The sequence below is a fragment of the Leucopleurus acutus genome (assembly GCF_964270905.1).
Source record: "Leucopleurus acutus genome assembly, chromosome: 2".
Classification (NCBI taxonomy): Eukaryota; Metazoa; Chordata; class Mammalia; order Artiodactyla; family Delphinidae; genus Leucopleurus; species Leucopleurus acutus.
The window spans coordinates 53,579,859-53,599,515 of NC_139143.1; the positions used below are offsets into that span (position 1 = coordinate 53,579,859).

A 19,657-nucleotide genomic window follows, 5' to 3' on the forward strand; every position below is an offset into this window, starting at 1 on the left:
GTTCTACATGGTATTCTCCACTTAGAAGGGCCTATCCACGCAAGCCGTCTGTGAAGGGATGGGCAAGTTCTCCAGGGAGACTGGCATGTAAGATTAGGGCTGGACGTAACTGGCATCACCAGTAAAACAGTATTTAGCAGTCGTACTCCTATTATTTAGCCGGCATAAAGTAACAATAGTGTTTCATTCAACTTACAGAGGAAAAAACAGTATAGTCATAATTATTCCTTGTGCACAGTATCTTAAAAAGAACCGTCAATTTGTAGTTTGGTAAAACAATATAATGCCATTCGAAGAAATCCTAAACAACAATAAAATTTCATAGTTCTATCATTGTAATTCAAGTCTTTGAATTTTTCCATTTTTAGGCTTTTTCATAAGCATGTGAAATCTTTATAGTCATAATCTAGAATTTTGTGTTCTACTTTTTTTATGTAATAACAACATTTTGTTTTTCTGTGTGTTCCCTCAGGTAGTTCGTTATAATTTACTTATAATAGTTTACAGTTATTGACAGTTACAAAAAGCACTCCAGTAAACTTTTTCAGGCATAGATCATTTTCCTTCTTTTGAATTATTTCCTCAGGATAGATTTCTAGGAGTAGAATTAGTGGGCCCCAAAAGTATGAGTGTTTCTGTGGTTCTTGATGCAGAAAATTAATGCTGTCAACAGGTAAACAACAGTAAAGATTGGTAGCTAGACCTTTTTAATGGATGAACGTTTTTATGTTTGCTGTATTCATTTTCTGGCTAGATGACAATGAGGGGAGCAGCAGTGATACTGCCCCTCTGTTCCAGATGGCAGGTGATGGAAAGGACACAGATGACATCACAATTCCCATGCTGTTCTTATTCAGTAAAGAAGGAAGTATCATATTGGACGCCATCCGGGAATATGAGGAGGTAGAGGTCCTCCTTTCTGACAAAGCAAAAGATCGAGGTAAGGGTAGAAAATCATTTGTATTCAGCTTAGCATTAATTTTCCTAACTTGATAACAAAAATGAGTTACAAAAAGATTATTTATGGTTCACTGGTTAAAAGAAGTAAACTTTTTAGAAGATGGTTTCAAAATATATTTTTCTTTTGGAAAAAAGGGTAGTAAAATGTTTATTTTGCTTTGTTCGCTGAGTTAGAATGTTTCTAGAATTATATTTTTGTATGTAATTTATAATTTTTGCTATAATTCTGCCCAGTGATAAAAATATAAGAGATTACACTGAGTCATTTTTAATATCCACAGATGTTCACCATTCAATTTCACTGATACTACATCTTCTATTTTTTTAATAAGGAATAATAAGAGATTGTATAGAAGGGTGTTATATACAATATAATAGTAGTGGGGTTTTACCAGGCCACCTATAATCAAATGACCACTGTCTTGATGAAGGCAATAGAAATCTAGCAGCTTCTTTCCATTGAGATCCAAGTTCATCACATAGGTATTTATAAGTTACAAGAGTTATACATGGCTGATGCCTGAAGAACAAGATAGCATGCCTTAATTCATGATATAGTCCTCTCTAGGCCAAAATGTTTGTTAGTAACTTGAAAGCTCTTTGAAACCCAAATTGCTGTATAAATGCAAGGTCTTAACTAGTATTCTTTCATAGTTTCACATCTAGGAATAGAGGAGAAATGAGGGAAAGTGAACCATCAGATATAGACTGAAATCCTGCTTATAACAGCAGTCTTTCTTATCCACTGGAGATACCTATAGAGAGAGCAGTACTCCTCCCACCCCCCCTTAAATGGATAAAGTTGTATAATCTGCACAGGGTTGTTGATGTTGGGATGTTTGCTTGGTAGATAGGTAGGAAACTTATTCATTTCAATTCAGTATATCTTCCAAGTGGAACAATAAAAAAAAAAAGTTTAGCAATAATCTAGTGCTAGCCAAATTAATGTTTTGTCTTGTCTTCTTGTATTGCTTTATTCTTTGAGATTCATTGAGATGTCAACTATTTAAGGACTGTGGAATGAGTAGGATGTATGTAAGGATGTATAAATAGAAACAGTAGAAAGGATTTCTGATCTTCTTAAATCCGCCTATGTGCCTGTTTTTTTTTTTTTCTGAGCCCTTTTTTCCAACTCAGATCTTCTTTCCTATATACATGCATTTAAGCACGTCAAACACAGGCAAAATATTATTCCATATAACTCTTTAATGCCTTTGCTTTTTTCCCCCCTATTTTGTGCTACCATTGGAATTTCAGCAGCAATATTAAAAGGTAAAATGATTCCGAGCTACATTATTAATAGTAGTAAGTATCTTTAATAAGCCTTAAATTACATATATGTATGTGTATATATACATGTATGTACACACATGTGTGTGCACATATATATATTTCAGTGGCTACCATGATAATATCTGGTTTAAAGTAATTAGATTATTTTCATGTCTAGTCAGCTGTCCCATAATGATGATTCTTTTTTTTTTTAATTAATTAATTAATTTATTTATGGCTGTGTTGGGTCTTCGTTTCTGTGCAAGGGCTTTTCTCTAGTTGTGGTGAGCGGGGGCTACTCTTCATCACGGTGCACAGGCCTTTCACTGTCGCGGTCTCTCTTGTTGCGGAGCACAGGCTCCAGATGCTCAGGCTCAGTAGTTGTGGTGCACGGGCTTAGTTGCTCCGTGGCATGTGGGATCTTCCCAGACCAGGGCTCGAACCCTTGTCCCCTGCATTGGCAGGCAGATTCTCAACCACTGCGCCACCAGGGAAGCCCCCATAATCATGATTCTTTATTGATCTATAAATTAGTTTATTTATGTATAAATGAAATATCTAATAGGTGAACTCAGTAGTCCATAGCAATGCAAGAGTCACTCTAACAAAGACGTTGTATGGCACGTGTTATTTTTGATTACTTTTTATTTGAATGCAGTGTAAAATATTTAAAAGATCGACTTGTTTAAAAAACCCGTGTATGTGTAGGAGTGTGTGGGGTGAGGACTGGAAGACTGTGGTAAAGCATGTGCTGCTTATACCAGAGAAAAGATATGAAAAAAGATCAGTTCTACTATTTAAAAAAAGTCTGAACAGCGTAACAGTATTCCCTTAAGGACCTTGAAATAAAAGGGCTTTATTTAAATTATATATTTTTTTTAAGTTTTGATAGTCAATTTTTTGAACTGTATTTCTGTTATAGAGTGATATTTTGACAAAAAGTCTTGAAAAATTGCCCTTTTGGTATAGCTTTTTAAAGAACTGTACGGCATTATTAACTATCAGCAATGAGTTATAGTATAATTGTTAATATTTATCAGTGTAACTAAAGTCAATGATAATAGTTTTATTAAATCAACTGCTTTATTCACTTAGGAAAATACTCTAAGTTAACGTCTGTAGTGGTTATCATTAATTTGTCCTTTGCCATTACTGCGTGCATCAGTGTTTCTCTTCTGCATCAGAATCAGCTGATGTAGGAGTTAAAAGTGTAGATTCCTGAGTCCTACTCCAGAGTATTGAATCAGACTCTCTGAAAGTGGGGGATCAGAATCTGAAATTTTAAACAAGCATCCCAGTTAATTGCACACAGCTATACTTTGAGAAACACTAAACAAGACCAAGAAGGCACCCCACGCACCTCTTTTTTTATCTCCTAACTCTGTATCTGGCCGTATTGTGCCATCAGGGGTACTAGGTGGGATTATATAAGTACACCAAATCATAGCAGCCTTAAATCCGAACGATCACATGTCATCCAGATTGGCTTTTCTAAAAATCTCATTCCACAGATACGTATTTCCCTTAAAAAGTCACACAGTTTTGATTGAGGCATTCTTCCCACGTATTAAGACAGAAAACAGAAACCCCAGAACAAGCCACTACTCCCACCTTCTAATTCTGATAAGTCCCAGCTATTAATATAGAAGTATCTGCAACAGTCCTATCTGCTAGCAAAAATGTCCAGATAACTTACTACACATTCTTCTTCCGAAATAAAGCATTAGTAATTTATTAAGTGGAAATGCTGCTTCCTCAGATCAAACCAGTCACACTTCTAAAAATTAAGTTATCCATAGGAGTGTTAATATCGTGTCTGTCATGTGTCCGTTTCCAAAATTTCAAGAATTTGTAAAGGTACTTAATAATAATTCCCACCCTGTGCCCACAAACAAAGGACACTGTGTTGTTTACCCTTAGATCCAAATTGAAACAATTTACAATTGAGATTCAATTGACTTTTCCCAGTAGTATTTCTCAATGGGGAAAAAAAATCAGCATTTAAAAATTTCAATACATTGTCATACTTACAGTTTATAGCGTAGAATTCCAATGCCTTAAGAGCTATAGACAGATATTCTCAGGGCTACTCCTATATTTGTGTCTGTCTGGTAAAGAGGCAGACAGAGAAAACAGGAAATAAAAGAAAGGTCTCATGGTTTGAACTGCTCAAGATTTAAGTGTGGCAGTGTTACTTTTCCTAAGATTATCCTCCACTCAACTTGATTGCAGTGAATCTGTCCTTTGGTTGATCTGTAGAACTTAGATTGCTATTGGAAGGAATTTGATTATGAGGAGACAAATCTAGTATGCAAACAGATGGCATCTTTGCCTGGAAAGGGGCAACTGAAACACTAGCAGAATTAATACTTACCTACCCCAGCTTCTCTTCTCCAACCACCGCGTGTTTTCTCATGCACTTTTGCATTTGCTCATCTCTTCCGTCTTTCTGGAAATGCCTTGTTAATCCCTATCCCACTCCCACAACCTTTTCTTCTTTAAAAACGTTCAGTCATTGTAAATACCAAGTATTTTAAATGCTATCTTTTCTATGAACTTTTCTCTTATTTTCTTAGATAAAATGTATGGACATCTTAATATGGTTGCACAGATACTTTGACATTTATATTACATTGTACTTCTTTACCTGTGTGTCAGCTCTGTATTCCTTGCTTTCAGTAAATGCTGGTTGTGTGGATGAATGAATGATTGTAGAACATCCAGTCTCGAAGTCTTTGCCAAGGCTCCTTTGTCTTCTCATTATTAAAACTTAGTACTTTTCTTTTTTTTTGGTATCTTGAGATTTTTTTCATTTTTTTTTTTTTTTTTTTGCTTCCTGTGTTTCTGATACACCATTCCTGAATGTAATGATGTAGTCATTACACTCTTAGGACTATGATACTCCATACTGTGACAGCAGGCACCTTAGAATGAAGATTTGTAGTGGTGTGGTAGATTCTTTCTTCCTTTTTGTACTTTTCCAACTGCCATTTTTATTTAGCTGGTTGTTGCCACTTTGCTATATATCAGATATTCTTATATATTCAATCTGTTTTTGGACTTGCTCTTCTTTTCCACTAATCTGTTTATTCCTGTGCCAATAATAAAAGTTTGCTATTTTGAATAAATTTTATTATCTGATAAGGCAACTCTCCTGTCACTAATACTTTTCAGAATTTCTTGACTTCTCTGTGATGTATACTCTTCCATAGGAATTTAAAAATAATTCTATCTGGTCCCAAAAGAAAAGAAAAAGAAGTAGAATTGGGATTCATTTTGGAATTGTATAATTGCACACCTTACATGTAAACAGGAAAATTTTGTTAAATATTGACTTTCCATCCAGGAACATACACTTACCTGTAAATTGAATCAGATCTTGTTTTAAGTTTTCATTGAGATTTTATAGTATTAAGCAATAAGATTTCTTAATAAATTTAATTCTGTGTTGTAGCTTCTACTTTTATTGGGGTTATTTGTATTTTATTAGCGTTATTTGTATTTTATTGGGGTTATTTGTATTTGCCTACTTATTTTTACCCTCCTTATCAAATTCTTTTATCTTGATAGTGTTTTTAAAAATTGAGTTGCTTTGAGTTTAAGTATAAAACACAATTTGAAAATACACTTGATCTTTCCTTTTCCTATATTACACTGTTACTTTTTTAAATTGAAGTATAGCTGATCTACAATGTTGTGTTAATGTCTGTTGTACAGCAAACTGATTGAGTTATATATATATATATATTCTTTTCCAATATCGTTTATCAGAGGATATTGAATATAGTTGCCTGTGCTATACAGTAGCACCTTGTTTCTTTATCCATCCTATATATACTAGTTTGCATATGTTAATCCCAAACTCTCAGTCCTTCCCTCCACCACCTCCCCTCTCCCTTGGCAACTAGAACTCTGTTCTCTATGTCTGACAGTCTTTTCTGTTTTGTAGATATGTTGATTTGTGTCGTATTTTAGATTCCACATGTTAAGTGATATCATATGGTATTTGTCTTTCTCTCTCTGACTTACTTCACTTAGTGTGATAATCTCTAGGTCCATCCATGTTGCTGCAAATGACATTATTTCATTCTTTTTATGGCTGAGTAATAGTCCATTGTGTGTGTGTGTGTGTGTGTGTGTGTGTGTGTGTGTATACACACACACACCACATCTTTTTTTTTTTTTTTTACATCTTTATTGAAGTATAATTGCTTTACAGTGGTGTGTATACCACATCTTCTTTATCCATTCATCTATTGATGGACATTTAGGTTGCTTCCATGTCCTGGCTATTTTAAATAGTGCTGCAATGAACATTGGGGTGCATGTATCTTTTTTTTCTCTTAACAACTTTATTGGAGTATAATTGCATTACAATGTTGTATTAGTTTCTGCTTTATAACAAAGTGAATCAGCTATACATATACATATATCCCCATACCTCTTCCCTCTTGCATCTCCCTCTCTCCCACCCTCCCTATTCTACCCCTCTAGGTGGTCACAAAGCACTGAGCTGATCTCCCTGTGCTATGCAGCTGCTTCCCACTAGCTATCGATTTTACATTTGGTAGTATATATATGTCCATGCCACTCTCTTACTAAGTCCCAGCTTACCCTTCCTCCTCCCCATGTCCTCAAGTCCATTCTCTAGTAGGTCTGCGTCTTTATTCCCGTCTTACCCCTAGGTTCTTCATGACCTTTTTATTTTTTTAGATTCCATATATATGTGTTAGCATGCAGTATTTGTTTTTCTCTTTCTCACATAACTCTGTATGACAGACTCTGGATCCATTCACCTCACTACAAATAACTCAATTTCGTTTCTTTTTATGGCTGAGTAATATTCCATTGTATATATGTGCCACATCTTCTTTTTTTCTTTACATCTTTATTGGAGTATAATTGCTTTACAATGTTGTGTTAGTTTCTGCTTTATAACAAAGTGAATCAGTTAGACATATACATATGTTCCCATATCTCTTTCCTCTTGCGTCTCCCTCCCTCCCACCCTCCCTATCCCACCCCTCTAGGTGGTCACAAAGCACTGAGTTGATCTCCCTGTGCTATGCGGCTGCTTCTGACTAGCTATCTACCTTACGTTTGGTAGTGTATATATGTCCATGCCTCTCTCTTGCTTTGTCACAGCTTACCCTTCCCCCTCCCCATATCCTCAAGTCCATTCTCTACTAGGTCTGTGTCTTTTTTGCTGTCTTACCCCTAGGTTCTTCATGACATTTTTTTTCTTAAATTCAATATATATGTGTTAGCATATGGTATTTGTCTTTCTCTTTCTGACTTACTTCACTCTGTATGACAGACTCTAGGTCTATCCACCTCATTACATATAGCTCAATTTCGTTTCTTTTTATGGCTGAGTAATATTCCGTTGTATATATGTGCCACATCTTTATCCATTCATCTGTCGATGGACACTTAGGTTGCTTCCATGTCCTGGGTATTGCAAATAGAGCTGCAGTGAACATTGTGGTACATGACCCTTTTGGAATTATGGTTTTCTCAGGGTATATACCCAGTAGTGGCATTGCTGGGTCGTATGGTAGTTCTATTTATAGTTTTTTAAGGAACCTCCATACTGTTCTCCATAGTGGCTATATCAGTTTACATTCCCAGCAGCAGTGCAAGAGGGTTCCCTTTTCTCCAAACCCCTCCAGCATTTATTGTTTGTAGATTTTTTGATGATGGCCATTCTGACTGGTATGAGGTGATACCTCATTGTAGTTTTGATTTGCATTTCTCTAATGATTAGTGATGTTGAGCATTCTTTCATGTGTTTGTTGGCAATCTGTATATCTCCTTTGGAGATATGACTATTTAGGTCTTCTGCCCAGTTTTGGATTGGGATTTTTGGTTTTTTGCTGTTGAGCTGCATGAGCTGCTTATAAATTTTGGAGATTAATCCTTTGTCAGTTGCTTCATTTGCAAATATTTTCTCCCATTCTGAGGGTTGTCTTTTCATCTTGTTTATGGTTTCCTTTGCTGTGCAAAAGCTTTGAAGTTTCATTAGGTCCCATTTGTTTATTTTTGTTTTTATTTCCATTAGTCTAGGAGGTGGGTCAAAAAGGATCTTGCTGTGATTTATGTCATAGAGTGTTCTGCCTATGTTTTCCTGTAAGAGTTTGATAGTGTCTGGCCTTACATCTAGGTCTTTAATCCATTCTGAGTTTATTTTTGTGTATGCTCTTAGAGAGTGTTCTAATTTCATTCTTTTACATGTAGCTGACCACTTTTCCCAGCACCTCTTTTTGAAGAGGCTGTCTTATCTCCATTTTATATTCTTGCCTCCTCTATCAAAAATATGGTGACCATATGTGTGTGGGTTTATCTCTGGGCTTTCTATCCTGTTTCATTGATCTATATTTCTGTTTTTGTGCCAGTACCATACTGGCTTGATTACTGTAGCTTTGTAGTATACTCTGAAGTCGGGGCGCCTGATTCCTCCAGCTCCGTTTTTCTTTCTCAAGATTGCTTTGACTATTCAGAGTCTTCTGTGTTTCCATACAAATTGTGAAATTTTTTGTTCTAGTTCTGTGAAAAATGCCAGTGGTAGTTTGATAGGGATTGCATTGAATCTGTAGATTGCTTTGGGTAGTAGAGTCATTTTCACAATGTTGATTCTTCCAATCCAAGAACATGGTCTATCTCTCCATCTATTTGTATCATCTTTAATTTCTTTCATCAGTGTCTTATAGTTTTCTGCATACAGGTCTTTTGTCTCCTTAGGTAGGTTTATTCCTAGGTATTTTATTCTTTTTGTTGCAGTGGTAACTGGGAGTGTTTCCTTAATTTCACTTTCAGATTTTTTATCATTGGTGTATAGGAATGCCAGAGATTTCTGTGCATTAATTTTGTAACCTGCTACTTTACCAAATTGATTGATTAGCTCTAGTAGTTTTCTTGTAGCATGTTTAGGATACTCTATGTATAGTATCATGTTGTCTGCAAACAGTGACAGCTTTACTTCTTCTTTTCCGATTTGGACTCCTTTTATTTCCTTTTCTTCTCTGATTTCTGTGGCTAAAACTTCCAAAACTATGTTGAATAAGAGTGGTGAGAGTGGGCAACCTTGTCTTCTTCCTGATCTTAGTGGAAATGGTTACAGTTTTTCGCCATTGAGGATGATGTTGGCTGTGAGTTTTTCATATATGGCCTTTATTATGTTGAGGAAAGTTCCCTCTATGCCTACTTTCTGGAGGGTTTTTATCATAAATGGGTGTTGAATTTTGTCAAAAGCTTTCTCTGCATCTATTGAGATGATCATATGGTTTTTCTTCTTCAATTTGTTAATATGGTGTATCACATTGATTGATTTGCATATACTGAATAATCCTTGCATTCCTGGGATAAACCCCACTTGATCATGGTGTATGATCCTTTTAATATGCTGTTGGATTCTCTTTGCTAGTATTTTGTTGAGGATTTTTGCATCTATGTTCATCAGTGATATTGGCCTGTAGTTTTCTTTCTTTGTGACGTCTTTGTCTGCTTTGGTATCAGGGTGATGGTGGCCACATAGAATGAGTTTAGGAGTGTTCCTCCCTCTGCTATATTTTTAAGGAGTTTGAGAAGGATAGGTGTTAGCTTTCCTCTAAATGTTTGATAGAATTCGCCTGTGAAGCCATCTGGTCCTGGGCTTTTGTTTGTTGCAAGATTTTTAATCACAGTTTCACTTTCAGTGCTTGTGATTGGTCTGTTCATATTTTCTGTTTCTTCCTGGTTCAGTCTCAGCAGGTTGTGCATTTCTAAGAATTTATCCATTTCTTCCAGGTTGTCCATTTTATTGCTATAGAGTTGCTTGTAGTAATTTCTCATGATCCTTTGTATTTCTGCAGTGTCAGTTGTTACTTCTCCTTTTTCATTTCTAATTCTATTAATTTGAATCTTCTTCCTTTTTTTCTTGATTAGTCTGGCTAATGGTTTATCAATTTTATCTTCTCAAAGAACCAATTTATAGTTTTATTGATCTTTGCTATTGTTTCCTTCATTTCTTTTTCATTTATTTCTGATGTGATCTTTATGATTTCTTCTGCTAACTTTTGGGGTTTTTTTTCTTCTTTCTCTAATTGCTTTAGATGCAACGTTAGGTTTGTTATTTGAGATGTTTCCTGTTTCTTAAGGTAGGATTGTATTGCTATAAAATTCCCTCTTAGAACTGCTTTTGCTGCATCCCATAGGTTTTGAGTCATTGTGTTTTCATTGTCATTTTTTTCTAGGTATTTTTTGATTTCCTCTTTGATTTCCTCAGTGATCTCTTGGTTATTAAGTAGTGTATTGTTTAGCCTCCATGTGTTTGTATTTTTTACAGATTATTTCCTGTAATGGATATCTAGTCTCATAGTGTTGTGGTTGGAAAAGATACTTGATACAATTTCAATTTTCTTAAGTTTACCAAGGCTTGATTTGTGACCCAAGATATGACCTATGATGGAAAGTGTTCCATGAGCACTTGAGAAGATAGTGTGTTCTGTTGTTTTTGGATGGAATGTCCTATAAATATCAATTAAGTCCATCTTGTTTAATGTATCATTTAAAGCTTGTGTTTCCTTATTTACTTTCATTTTGGATGATGTCCATTGGTGAAAGTGGGGTGTTAAAGTCCCCTACTGTAGTTGTGTTACTGTCCATTTCCCCTTTTATGGTTGTTAGCATTTGCCTTATGTACTGAGGTGCTCCGATGTTGGATGCATAAATATTTACAATTGTTATATCTTCTTTTTGGATCGATCCCTTGATCATTAGGTACTGTCCTTCTTTGTCTCTTGTAATAGTTTTTATTTTAACGTCTATTTTATCTGATATGAGAATTGCTACTGCAGCTTTCTTTTGATTTCCATTTGCATGGAATATCTTTTTCCATCCCCTGACTTTCAGTCTGCATGTGTCCCTAGGTCTGAAGTGGGTTTCTTGTAGACAGCATATATACCGGTCTTGTTTGTGTATCCATTCAGCCAATCTATGTCTTTTGGTTGGACCATTTAATCCATTTACATTTAAGGTAATTATTGATATATAAGTTCCTATTACCATTTTCTTAATTGTTTTGGGTTTCTTATTGTAGGTCTTTTCCTTCTCTTGTGTTTCCTGCCTAGAGAAGTTCCTCTAGCATTTGTTGTAAAGCTGGTTTGGTGGTGCTGAATTCTCTTAGCTTTTGCTTGTCTGTAAAGGTTTTAATTTCTCCATCGAATCTGAATGAGATCCTTGCTGGGTAGAGTAATCTTGGTTGTAGTTTCTTCCCTTTCATCACTTTAAATATGTTCTGCCACTCCCTTCTGGCTTGCCGAGTTTCTGCTGAAAGATCACCTGTTAACCTATGGGGATTCCCTTGTATGTTATTTGATGTTTTTCCCTTGCTGCTTTTAATAGTTTTTCTTTGTATTTAATTTTTGATGGCTTGATTAATATGTGTCTTGGTGTGTTTCTCCTTGGATTTATCCTGTATGGGACTCTCTGTGCTTCCTGGACTTGAGTAACTATTTCCTTTCCCATATTAGGGAAGTTTTCAACTATAATCTCTTGAAATATTTTCTCAGTCCCTTTTTCTCTTCTTCTTCTGCGACCCCTATAATTTGCATGTTGGTGTGTTTAATGTTGTCCCTGAGGTCTCTGAGACTGTCCTCAGTTCTTTTCGTTCTTTTTTCTTTATTCTGCTCTGCAGTAGTTATTTCCACTATTTTATCTTCCAGGTCACTTATCCGTTCTTCTGCCTCAGTTATTCTGCTATTGATTCTTTCTAGAGAATTTTGAATTTCATTTGTTGTGTTGCTCATCATTGTTTGCTCTTTAGTTCTTCTGGATCCATGTTAAATGTTTCATTCTGTTTCCAGGAGTTTGGATCATCTTTACTATCATTACTCTGAATTCTTTTTCAGGTAGACTGCCTATTTCCTCTTCATTTTTTTGGTCTGGTGGGTTTTTATCTTGCTCCTTCGTCTGCTTTGTGTTTCTCTGTCTTCTCATTTTGCTTAACTTACTGTGTTTGGGGTTTCCGTTTTGCAGGCTGCAGGTTCGTAGTTCCCGTTGTTTTTGGTGTCTGTCCCCAGTGGCTAACGTTGGTTCAGTGGGTTGTGTAGGCTTCCTGGTGAAGGGGACTAGTGCCTGTGTTCTGGTGGATGAGGCTGCATCTTGTCTTCTGGTGGGCAGGTCCACGTCTGGTGGTGTGGTTTGGGGTGTCTGTGACCTTATTATAATTTTAGGCAGGCTTTCTGCTAGTGGGTGGGGTTGTGTTCCTGTCTTGCCAGTTGTTTGGCATAAGGTGTCCATCACTGTACCTTGCTGGTCCTTGAGTGGAGCTGGGTCTATCGTTGAGATGGAGATCTCTGGGAGATTTTCACCATTTGATATTACATGGAGCTGGGAGGTCTCTGGTGGACCAATTTCCTGAACTCGGCTCTCCCACCTTAGAGGCACAGGCTTGACACCAGCCAGTGCACCAGGACCCTGTCATCCACATGGCTCAGAATAAAAGGGAGAGAAAAAAAAAGAAAGAAAGAATAAATAAATAAATAAAATAAAGTTATTAAAATAAAAAATAATTATTACAAATTAAAAAGTAATTTTAAAAAAGGATGAAAGAAGAGAGCCACCAAACCAAAAAACAAATCAACCAATGATAAGAAGCGCTAAAAACTATACTAAAAAAAAACGGACAGCCAGAACCCTAGGACAAGTGGTAAAAGCAAAGCTATACAGAGAAAATCACACACAGAAGCGTACACATACACTCTCACAAAAAGAGAAGAAGGAAAAAAATATACATATCATTGCTTCCAAAGTCCACCACCTCAATTTGGGATGATTCGTTGTCTATTCAGGTATTCCAGAGATGCAGGGTACATCAGGTTGATTGTGGAGATTTAATCCGCTGCTCCTGAGGCTGCTGGGAGAGATTTCCCTTTCTCTTCTTTGTTCCCACACCTCCTGGGGTTCAGCTTTGGATTGGCCCCACCTCTGTGTATAGGTCACCTGAGGACATCTGTTCCCACTCCGACAGGATGGGGTTAAAGTAGCAGCTTATTAGGGGGCTCTGGCTCACTCAGGCAGGGGGTAGGGAGGGGTACGGAATGCAGGGTGAGCCTGCGGCGGCAGAGGCCGGCGTGATGTTGCACCAGCCTGTGGCACGCCATATTTTCTCCCAGGGAAGTTGTCCCTGGATCCTGGGACCCTGGCAGTGGCGGGCTGCACAGGCTCCTGGGAGGCGAGGTGTGGAGAGTGACCTGTGCTCGCACACAGGCTTCTTGGTCGCTGCAGGAGCAGCCTTAGTGTCTCATGCCCATCTCTGGGGTCCTTGCTGATAGCCACGGCTTGCACCTATCTTTGTAGCTCGTTTAGACGGTGCTCTTAATCCCCTCTCCTCACGCACTGCAAAACAAAGAGGCAAGAAAAAGTCTCTTGCCTCTTCGGCAGTTGCATACTTTTTCCCGTACTCCCTCCCAGCTAGCTGTGGCACACTAGCCACCCCCCCCAGGCTGTGTTCATGCAGCCAACCCCGGTCTTGTCCCTAGAATCTGACCTCGGAAGCCGGAGCCTCAGCTCCCAGCCCCCACCTGCCCCGGCGGTTGAGCAGACAAGCCTCTTGGGCTGGTGAGTGCTGGTCAGCACCTCGGGAATCTCTCCCTCTCCGCTTTGCCCTCTGCACCCTGTTACTGCACTCTCCTCTGTGGCTCCGAAGCTTCTACCCCTCTCCGCCACCCGCCGTCTCCACCAGTGAAGGGCCTTCCTAGTGTGTGGAAACTTTTCCTCCTTCACAGCTCCCTCCCACTGGTGCAGGTCCCGTCCCTATTCTTTTGTCTCTGTTTTTTCTTTTGCCCTACCCAGGTACGTGGGGAGTTTCTTGCCTTTTGGGAGGTCTGAGGTCTCCTGCCAGCATTCAGTAGGTGTTCTGTAGGAGTTGTTCCACATGTAGATGTATTTCTGATGTATTTGTAGGGAGGAAGGTGATCTCCACATCTTACTCTTCCACCATCTTGAAGGTCTTCCCAGGGTGCATATATCTTTTAGAATTATGGTTTTCTCCAGATATATGCCCAGGAGTGGGATTGCTGGATCATATGTAGTTCTATTTTTGTTTTTTTAAGGAACTTCCATACTGTTCTCCATAGTGGCTGCACCACCAGTAGTGTAGGAGGGTTCCCTTTTCTCCACACCCTCTCCAGCATTTATTGTTTGTAGACTTTTTGATGATGGCCATTATGAACTGTGTAAGGTGACACCTCATTGTAGTTTTGATTTGCATTTCACTAATAATTAGCAATGCTGAGCATCTTTTCATGTGCCTGTTGGCCATTTGTATGTCCTCTTTGGAGAAATGTCTGTTTAGATCTGCCCATATTTTGATTGGGTTGTTTGGTTTTTGGTATAGGGCTGCATGAGCTGGTTGTGTATTTTGGAGATGAATCCCTTATCAGTAGCATCATTTGCAAATATTTTCTCCCATTCTGTGGGTGGTCTTTTCATTTTGTTTATGGTTTCCTTTGCTGTGCAAAAGTGTTTAGGTTAAATTACATCCCATTTGTTTATTTTAGTTTTTATTTTCATTACTCTAGGAGGTGGATCCAAAAAGATATTGCTACGATTTATGTCAAAGAGTGTTCTGCCTGTGTTTTCCTCTAAGAGTTTTACAGTGTCCTGCTTTACATTTAGGTCTTTAATCCATTTTGAGGGGTTTTTTTTGGGTCGTGTTAGAGAATATTCGTATTTCGTTCTATTATGTATAGCTGTCCAGTTTTCCTAACACCACTTATTTAAGAGACTGTCTTTTCTCTGTTGTATATTCTTGCCTCCTTTGTCATAGATTAATTGACCATAGGTGTGTGGATATATTTCTGGGCTTTCTGTCCTGTTTCATTGATCTGTATTTCTGTTTTTGTGCCAGTACTGTACAATTTTGATTACTATATCTTTGTAGTATAGTTTGAAGTCCTCCAACTCAATTTTTCCTTCTCAGGATTGCTTTGGCTATTTGGGGTCTTTTGTATTTCTATACAGATTTCAAATTTTTTTGTTCTAGTTTTGGGAAAAATGCCACTGGTAATTTGATAGGGATTGCACTGAATCTGTAGATTGCTTTAGGAAGTATAGTCATTTTGACAATATTAATTTTTCCAATCCGAGAACATGGTATATTTTTCCATTTGTTTGAGTCATCTTTGATTTCTTTCATCAACATCTTATAGTTTTCAGAGGACAGGTCTTTTGCCTCCTTAGGTAGGTTTTTTCCTAGGTATTTTATTCTTTTTGGTGTGATCATAAATGGGATTGTTTCCTTGATTTCTTTTTCTGATCTTTTGTTGTTAGTGTATAGGAATGCAAGAGATTTCTATGTTTTAATTTTGTATCCTGCAACTTTACTGAATTTATTGATGAGCTCTAGTAGTTTTCTGGTAGCCTCTTTAGGATTTTCTATGTATTGTATCACGTCATCTGCACACAGTGACAGTTTTACTTCTTCTTTTCCAATTTGGATTCCTTTTATTTCTTCTCTGATTGCCAAAACTATGGACTTCCAAAACTATGTTGAATAAAAGTGGTGAGAGTGGACATCCTTGTCTTGTTCCTGATCTTAGAGGAAATGTTTTCAGCTTTTTACTGTTGAGAGTGATGTTAGGTGTGGGTTTGTCATATATGGCCTTTATCACGTTGAGGTAGGTTCCCTCTCTTCCCATTTTCTGGAGTTTTTATCATAAATTCGTGTCATATTTTGTCAAAAGCTTTTCTTGCATCTATTGAGATGATCATATGGTTTTTATTCTTTAGTTTGTTAATGTGGTATATCACAATAATTGATTTACATATGTTGAAGAATCCTTGCATCCATGGGATAAATCCCACTTGAACATAGTGTCTGATCCTTTTAAGGTATTGTTGGATTCAGTTTGCTAGTATTTTTGGAGGATTTTTGCATCTATGTTCATCAGTGATATTGGCCTGTAATCTTTTTTTGTGGTATCTTTGTCTGGTTTTGCTATCAAGGTGATGATGGCCTCATAGAATGAGTTTGGGAATGTGCCTTCCTCTGCAGTTTTTTGGAAGAGTTTCAGTTTCTAAATGTTTGATAGAATTAGCCTGTGAAGCCATCTGGTCCTGGACTTTTGTTTGTTGAAAGTTTTTTAATCACAGTTTCAATTTCAGTACTTGTGATTGGTCTGTTCATATTTTCTGTTTCTTCCTGGTTCAGTCTTGGAAGGTTGTACCTTTCTATGATGTCCGTTTCTTCTAGGTTGTCCATTTTATTGGAATATAGTTGCTTGTAGTAGTCTCTTATGATCCTTTGTATTTATGTGGTATCCATTGTAACTTCTTTTTCATTTCTTATTTTATTGACTTGAGCCCTCTCCCTTCTTTTCTTGATGAGTCTTGCTAATGGTTTATCAATTTTGTTTATCTTCTCAAGGAACCAGCTTTTAGTTTCATAGATCTTCTCTATTGTTTTCTTCATCTCCATTTCATTTATTTCTGCTCTGATATTTATGATTTCTTTCCTTGTAACTTTTAGTTTTGTTTGTTCTTTGTCTAGTTGCTTTAGGTATAAGGTTAGGTTGCTTTTTGGAGATTTTTCTTGTTTCCTGAGGTAAGATTACTATAAACTTTCCTCTTAGAACTGTTTTTGCTGCATCCCATAGGTTTTGGATTGTCATGTTTTCATTGTCATTTCTCTTGGTATTCTTTGATTTCCTCTTTGATTTCTTCAGTGATCCATTGGTTGTTTAGTAACATATTGTTTAGCCTCCACGTGTTTGTGTTTTTTACAGTTTTTTTCTTGAAATTGATTTCTAATCTCATAGTGTTGCTGTTTGAAAAGATGCTTGATATGATCTCAATTTTCTTAAATTTACTGAGGATTGATTTGTGGCTCATGATGTGATCTAGTCTGGAAAATTTTCCATGTGCACTTGAGAAGAAAGTGTATTCTGCTGCTTTTGGATGGAATGTTCTGTAAATACCAAGTCTGTTTGGTCTAATGTGTCATATAAGGCCTGTGTTTCCTTTTTGATTTTCTGTCTGGATGATCTGTCTGTTGATGAAAGTGGGGTGTTAAATGCCCCCACTATTATTGTGTTACTATCGATTTCTCCCTTTATGGCCGTTAGCGTTTGCCTTACGTATTGAGGTGCTCCTATGTTGGGTGCATATATATTTACAATTGTTATATCTTCTCTTTTGATTGATCCCTTGATTGTTATATAGTGTCCTTCTTTGTCTCTTGTAATAGTCTTTGTTTTAAAGTCTATTTTGTCTGATATGAGTATTGCTACTCCACTTTTCTTTTGATTTCCATTTGCGAATATCTGTTTCCATTCCCTCCCTTTCAGTCTGTATGTGTCTCTAGATCTGAAGTGGGTCTCTTGTAGACAGCATATATAGGGGTTTAGTTTTTGTATCCCTTCAGCCAGTCTATGTCTTTTGGTTGGAGCATTTAATCCACTTACATTTAAGGTAATTATTGATACGTATGTTCTTACTGCCATTTTGTTAATTGTTTAGGAATTGTTTTTGTAGGTCTGTTTTCTTCCCTTCCTCTTTTGCTCTCTTCTCTTGTGATTTGATGACTGTCTTTAGTGTTATGTTTGGATTGCTTTTTCTTTTCTGTGTGTGTATCTCTTGTGATTTGATGACTATCTTTAGTGTTATGTTTGGGTTGCTTTTTCTTTTTTGTGTTTGTATATATTGTAGATTTTTGGTTTGCGGTTCCCATGAGGTTTTGATGTAGGAGTCTATATATATATATATATATATATGTTTACACACAAGACTTTTTAAAAGTTGTTGGTCTCTTAATTTCAAATGCATTTCCAGTATCCTGCATTTGTACTGTCTTCTCATGATTGCTGGTTTTGATATCATATTTTTGTGTGGATGATTTCCTACCTTTACTTAATGTTTGTCTTTACTGGTGAGCTTTCCCATTCATAATTTTCTTGTTTCTAGTTGTAGGCCTTTTCTTTTCCACCTAGAGAACTTCCTTGAGGATTTGTTGTAGAGCTGGTTTGGTGGTGCTGAATTCTCTTAGCTTTTGCTTGTCTGTAAAGCTTTTCATTTCTCCATCAAATCTGAACGAGAGCCTTGATGGGTAGAGTATTCTTGGTTGAAGGTTCTTTCCTTTCATCACTTTAAGTATATCATGCCACCTTTCTTCTGGCCTGCAGAGTTTCTGCTGAAAAATCGGCTAATAACCTTATGGGGATTTCCTTGTATGTTATTTGTTGCTTTCCCTTGTTCCTTTTAATATTTTGTCTTTAATTTTTGTCAGTTTGATTAATATGTGTCTTGCTGTGTTCCTCCTTGGGTTTGTCTTGTATGGGACTCTCTGCACTTCCTGGAGTTGAGTGAATGTTTCCTTTCTCATGCTAAAGAAGTTTTCCGCTATCATCTCTTCAGATATTTTGTCAGGTCCTTTCTCTCTCTCTTCTCCTTCTGGGACCCCTATAATGTGAATGCTGGTGTGTTTAACGTTGTCCCAGAGGTCCCTTAAACTGTCGTCACTTCTTTTCATTCTTTTTTCTTTATTCTGTTCCACGGCAGTGATTTCCACCGCTGTGTCTTCCAGCACACTTATTTGTTCTTCTACCTCATTTATTCTGCTATTGTTGCCTTCTAGTGTATTTTTTCATTTCAGTTATTGTATTATTCATCTCTGTTCTTTAAGTCCTCTTTGTCTTTGTTAAACATTTCTTGTATCTTCTTGGTCTGTGCCTCCATTCTTTTTCTGAGATCTTGGACCACCTTTACTGTCATTACTCTGAATTCTTTTTCAGGTAGATTGACTATCTCTAATTCACTTAGTTGTTCTTCCGAGTTTTTATCTTGTTCCTTAGTTTAAAACATATTTCTCTGCCGTCTCACTTTGTCTAACTTACTGTGTTTGTGGTCTCCTTTCCACAGGCTGCAGGATTGTAGTTCCTCTTGCTTCTGGTGCCTGTCCCCTGGTGGATAAGGTTGGTCCAGTGGCTTGTGCAGGCTTCCTGGTGGGAGGGACTGGGGCTCTCCACTGGCTGGTGGAGCTGGGTCTTGTCCCTCTGGTGGGCAGGACCGTGTCAAGGGGTGTGTATAGAGGTGGCTGTGAGCTCAGTATGACTTCAGGCAGCCTGTCTGCTGATTGGTGGAGCTGTGTTCCACCCCTCCTGATTGTTTGGCTTAGGCGTTCCACCACTGGAGCCTGCAGGCTCTTGGGTGGGGCCAGGTCTCAGTACCAAAATGGTGACCTCCAGGAGAGCTCAGCCGACCAATACTCCTTGGAGCCTCCACCACCAGTGTCCTTGCCCCCACAGTGAGCCACATCCAACCCCCACCTCCCCAGTAGACCCTCCAAGATCCTCGTGTAGGTCTAGCTCTGGCTCCTATGGAGTCAGTAGTTTGTGCTGGGTTCTAGTGCACATGAAATCTTGTGTACACCCTCAAGAGTGGAATCTCT

At 37.6% G+C, this 19,657-nt stretch overlaps 1 protein-coding gene across 4 annotated transcripts in view; it reads left to right on the forward strand.

Annotated features, from left to right (window-relative positions):
- The window catches only part of EDEM3 (ER degradation enhancing alpha-mannosidase like protein 3), a 97,033-nt gene that overhangs the window by 58,783 nt on the left and 18,593 nt on the right, over nucleotides 1–19,657 (forward strand). For all 4 annotated transcript variants that reach the window (XM_082833487.1, XM_082833488.1, XM_082833489.1 and 1 more), the window contains exon 19: nucleotides 755–940. In XM_082833487.1, the coding sequence (XP_082689613.1) occupies nucleotides 755–940 (186 nt within the window). The remainder of the gene's footprint in view (nucleotides 1–754; nucleotides 941–19,657) is intronic.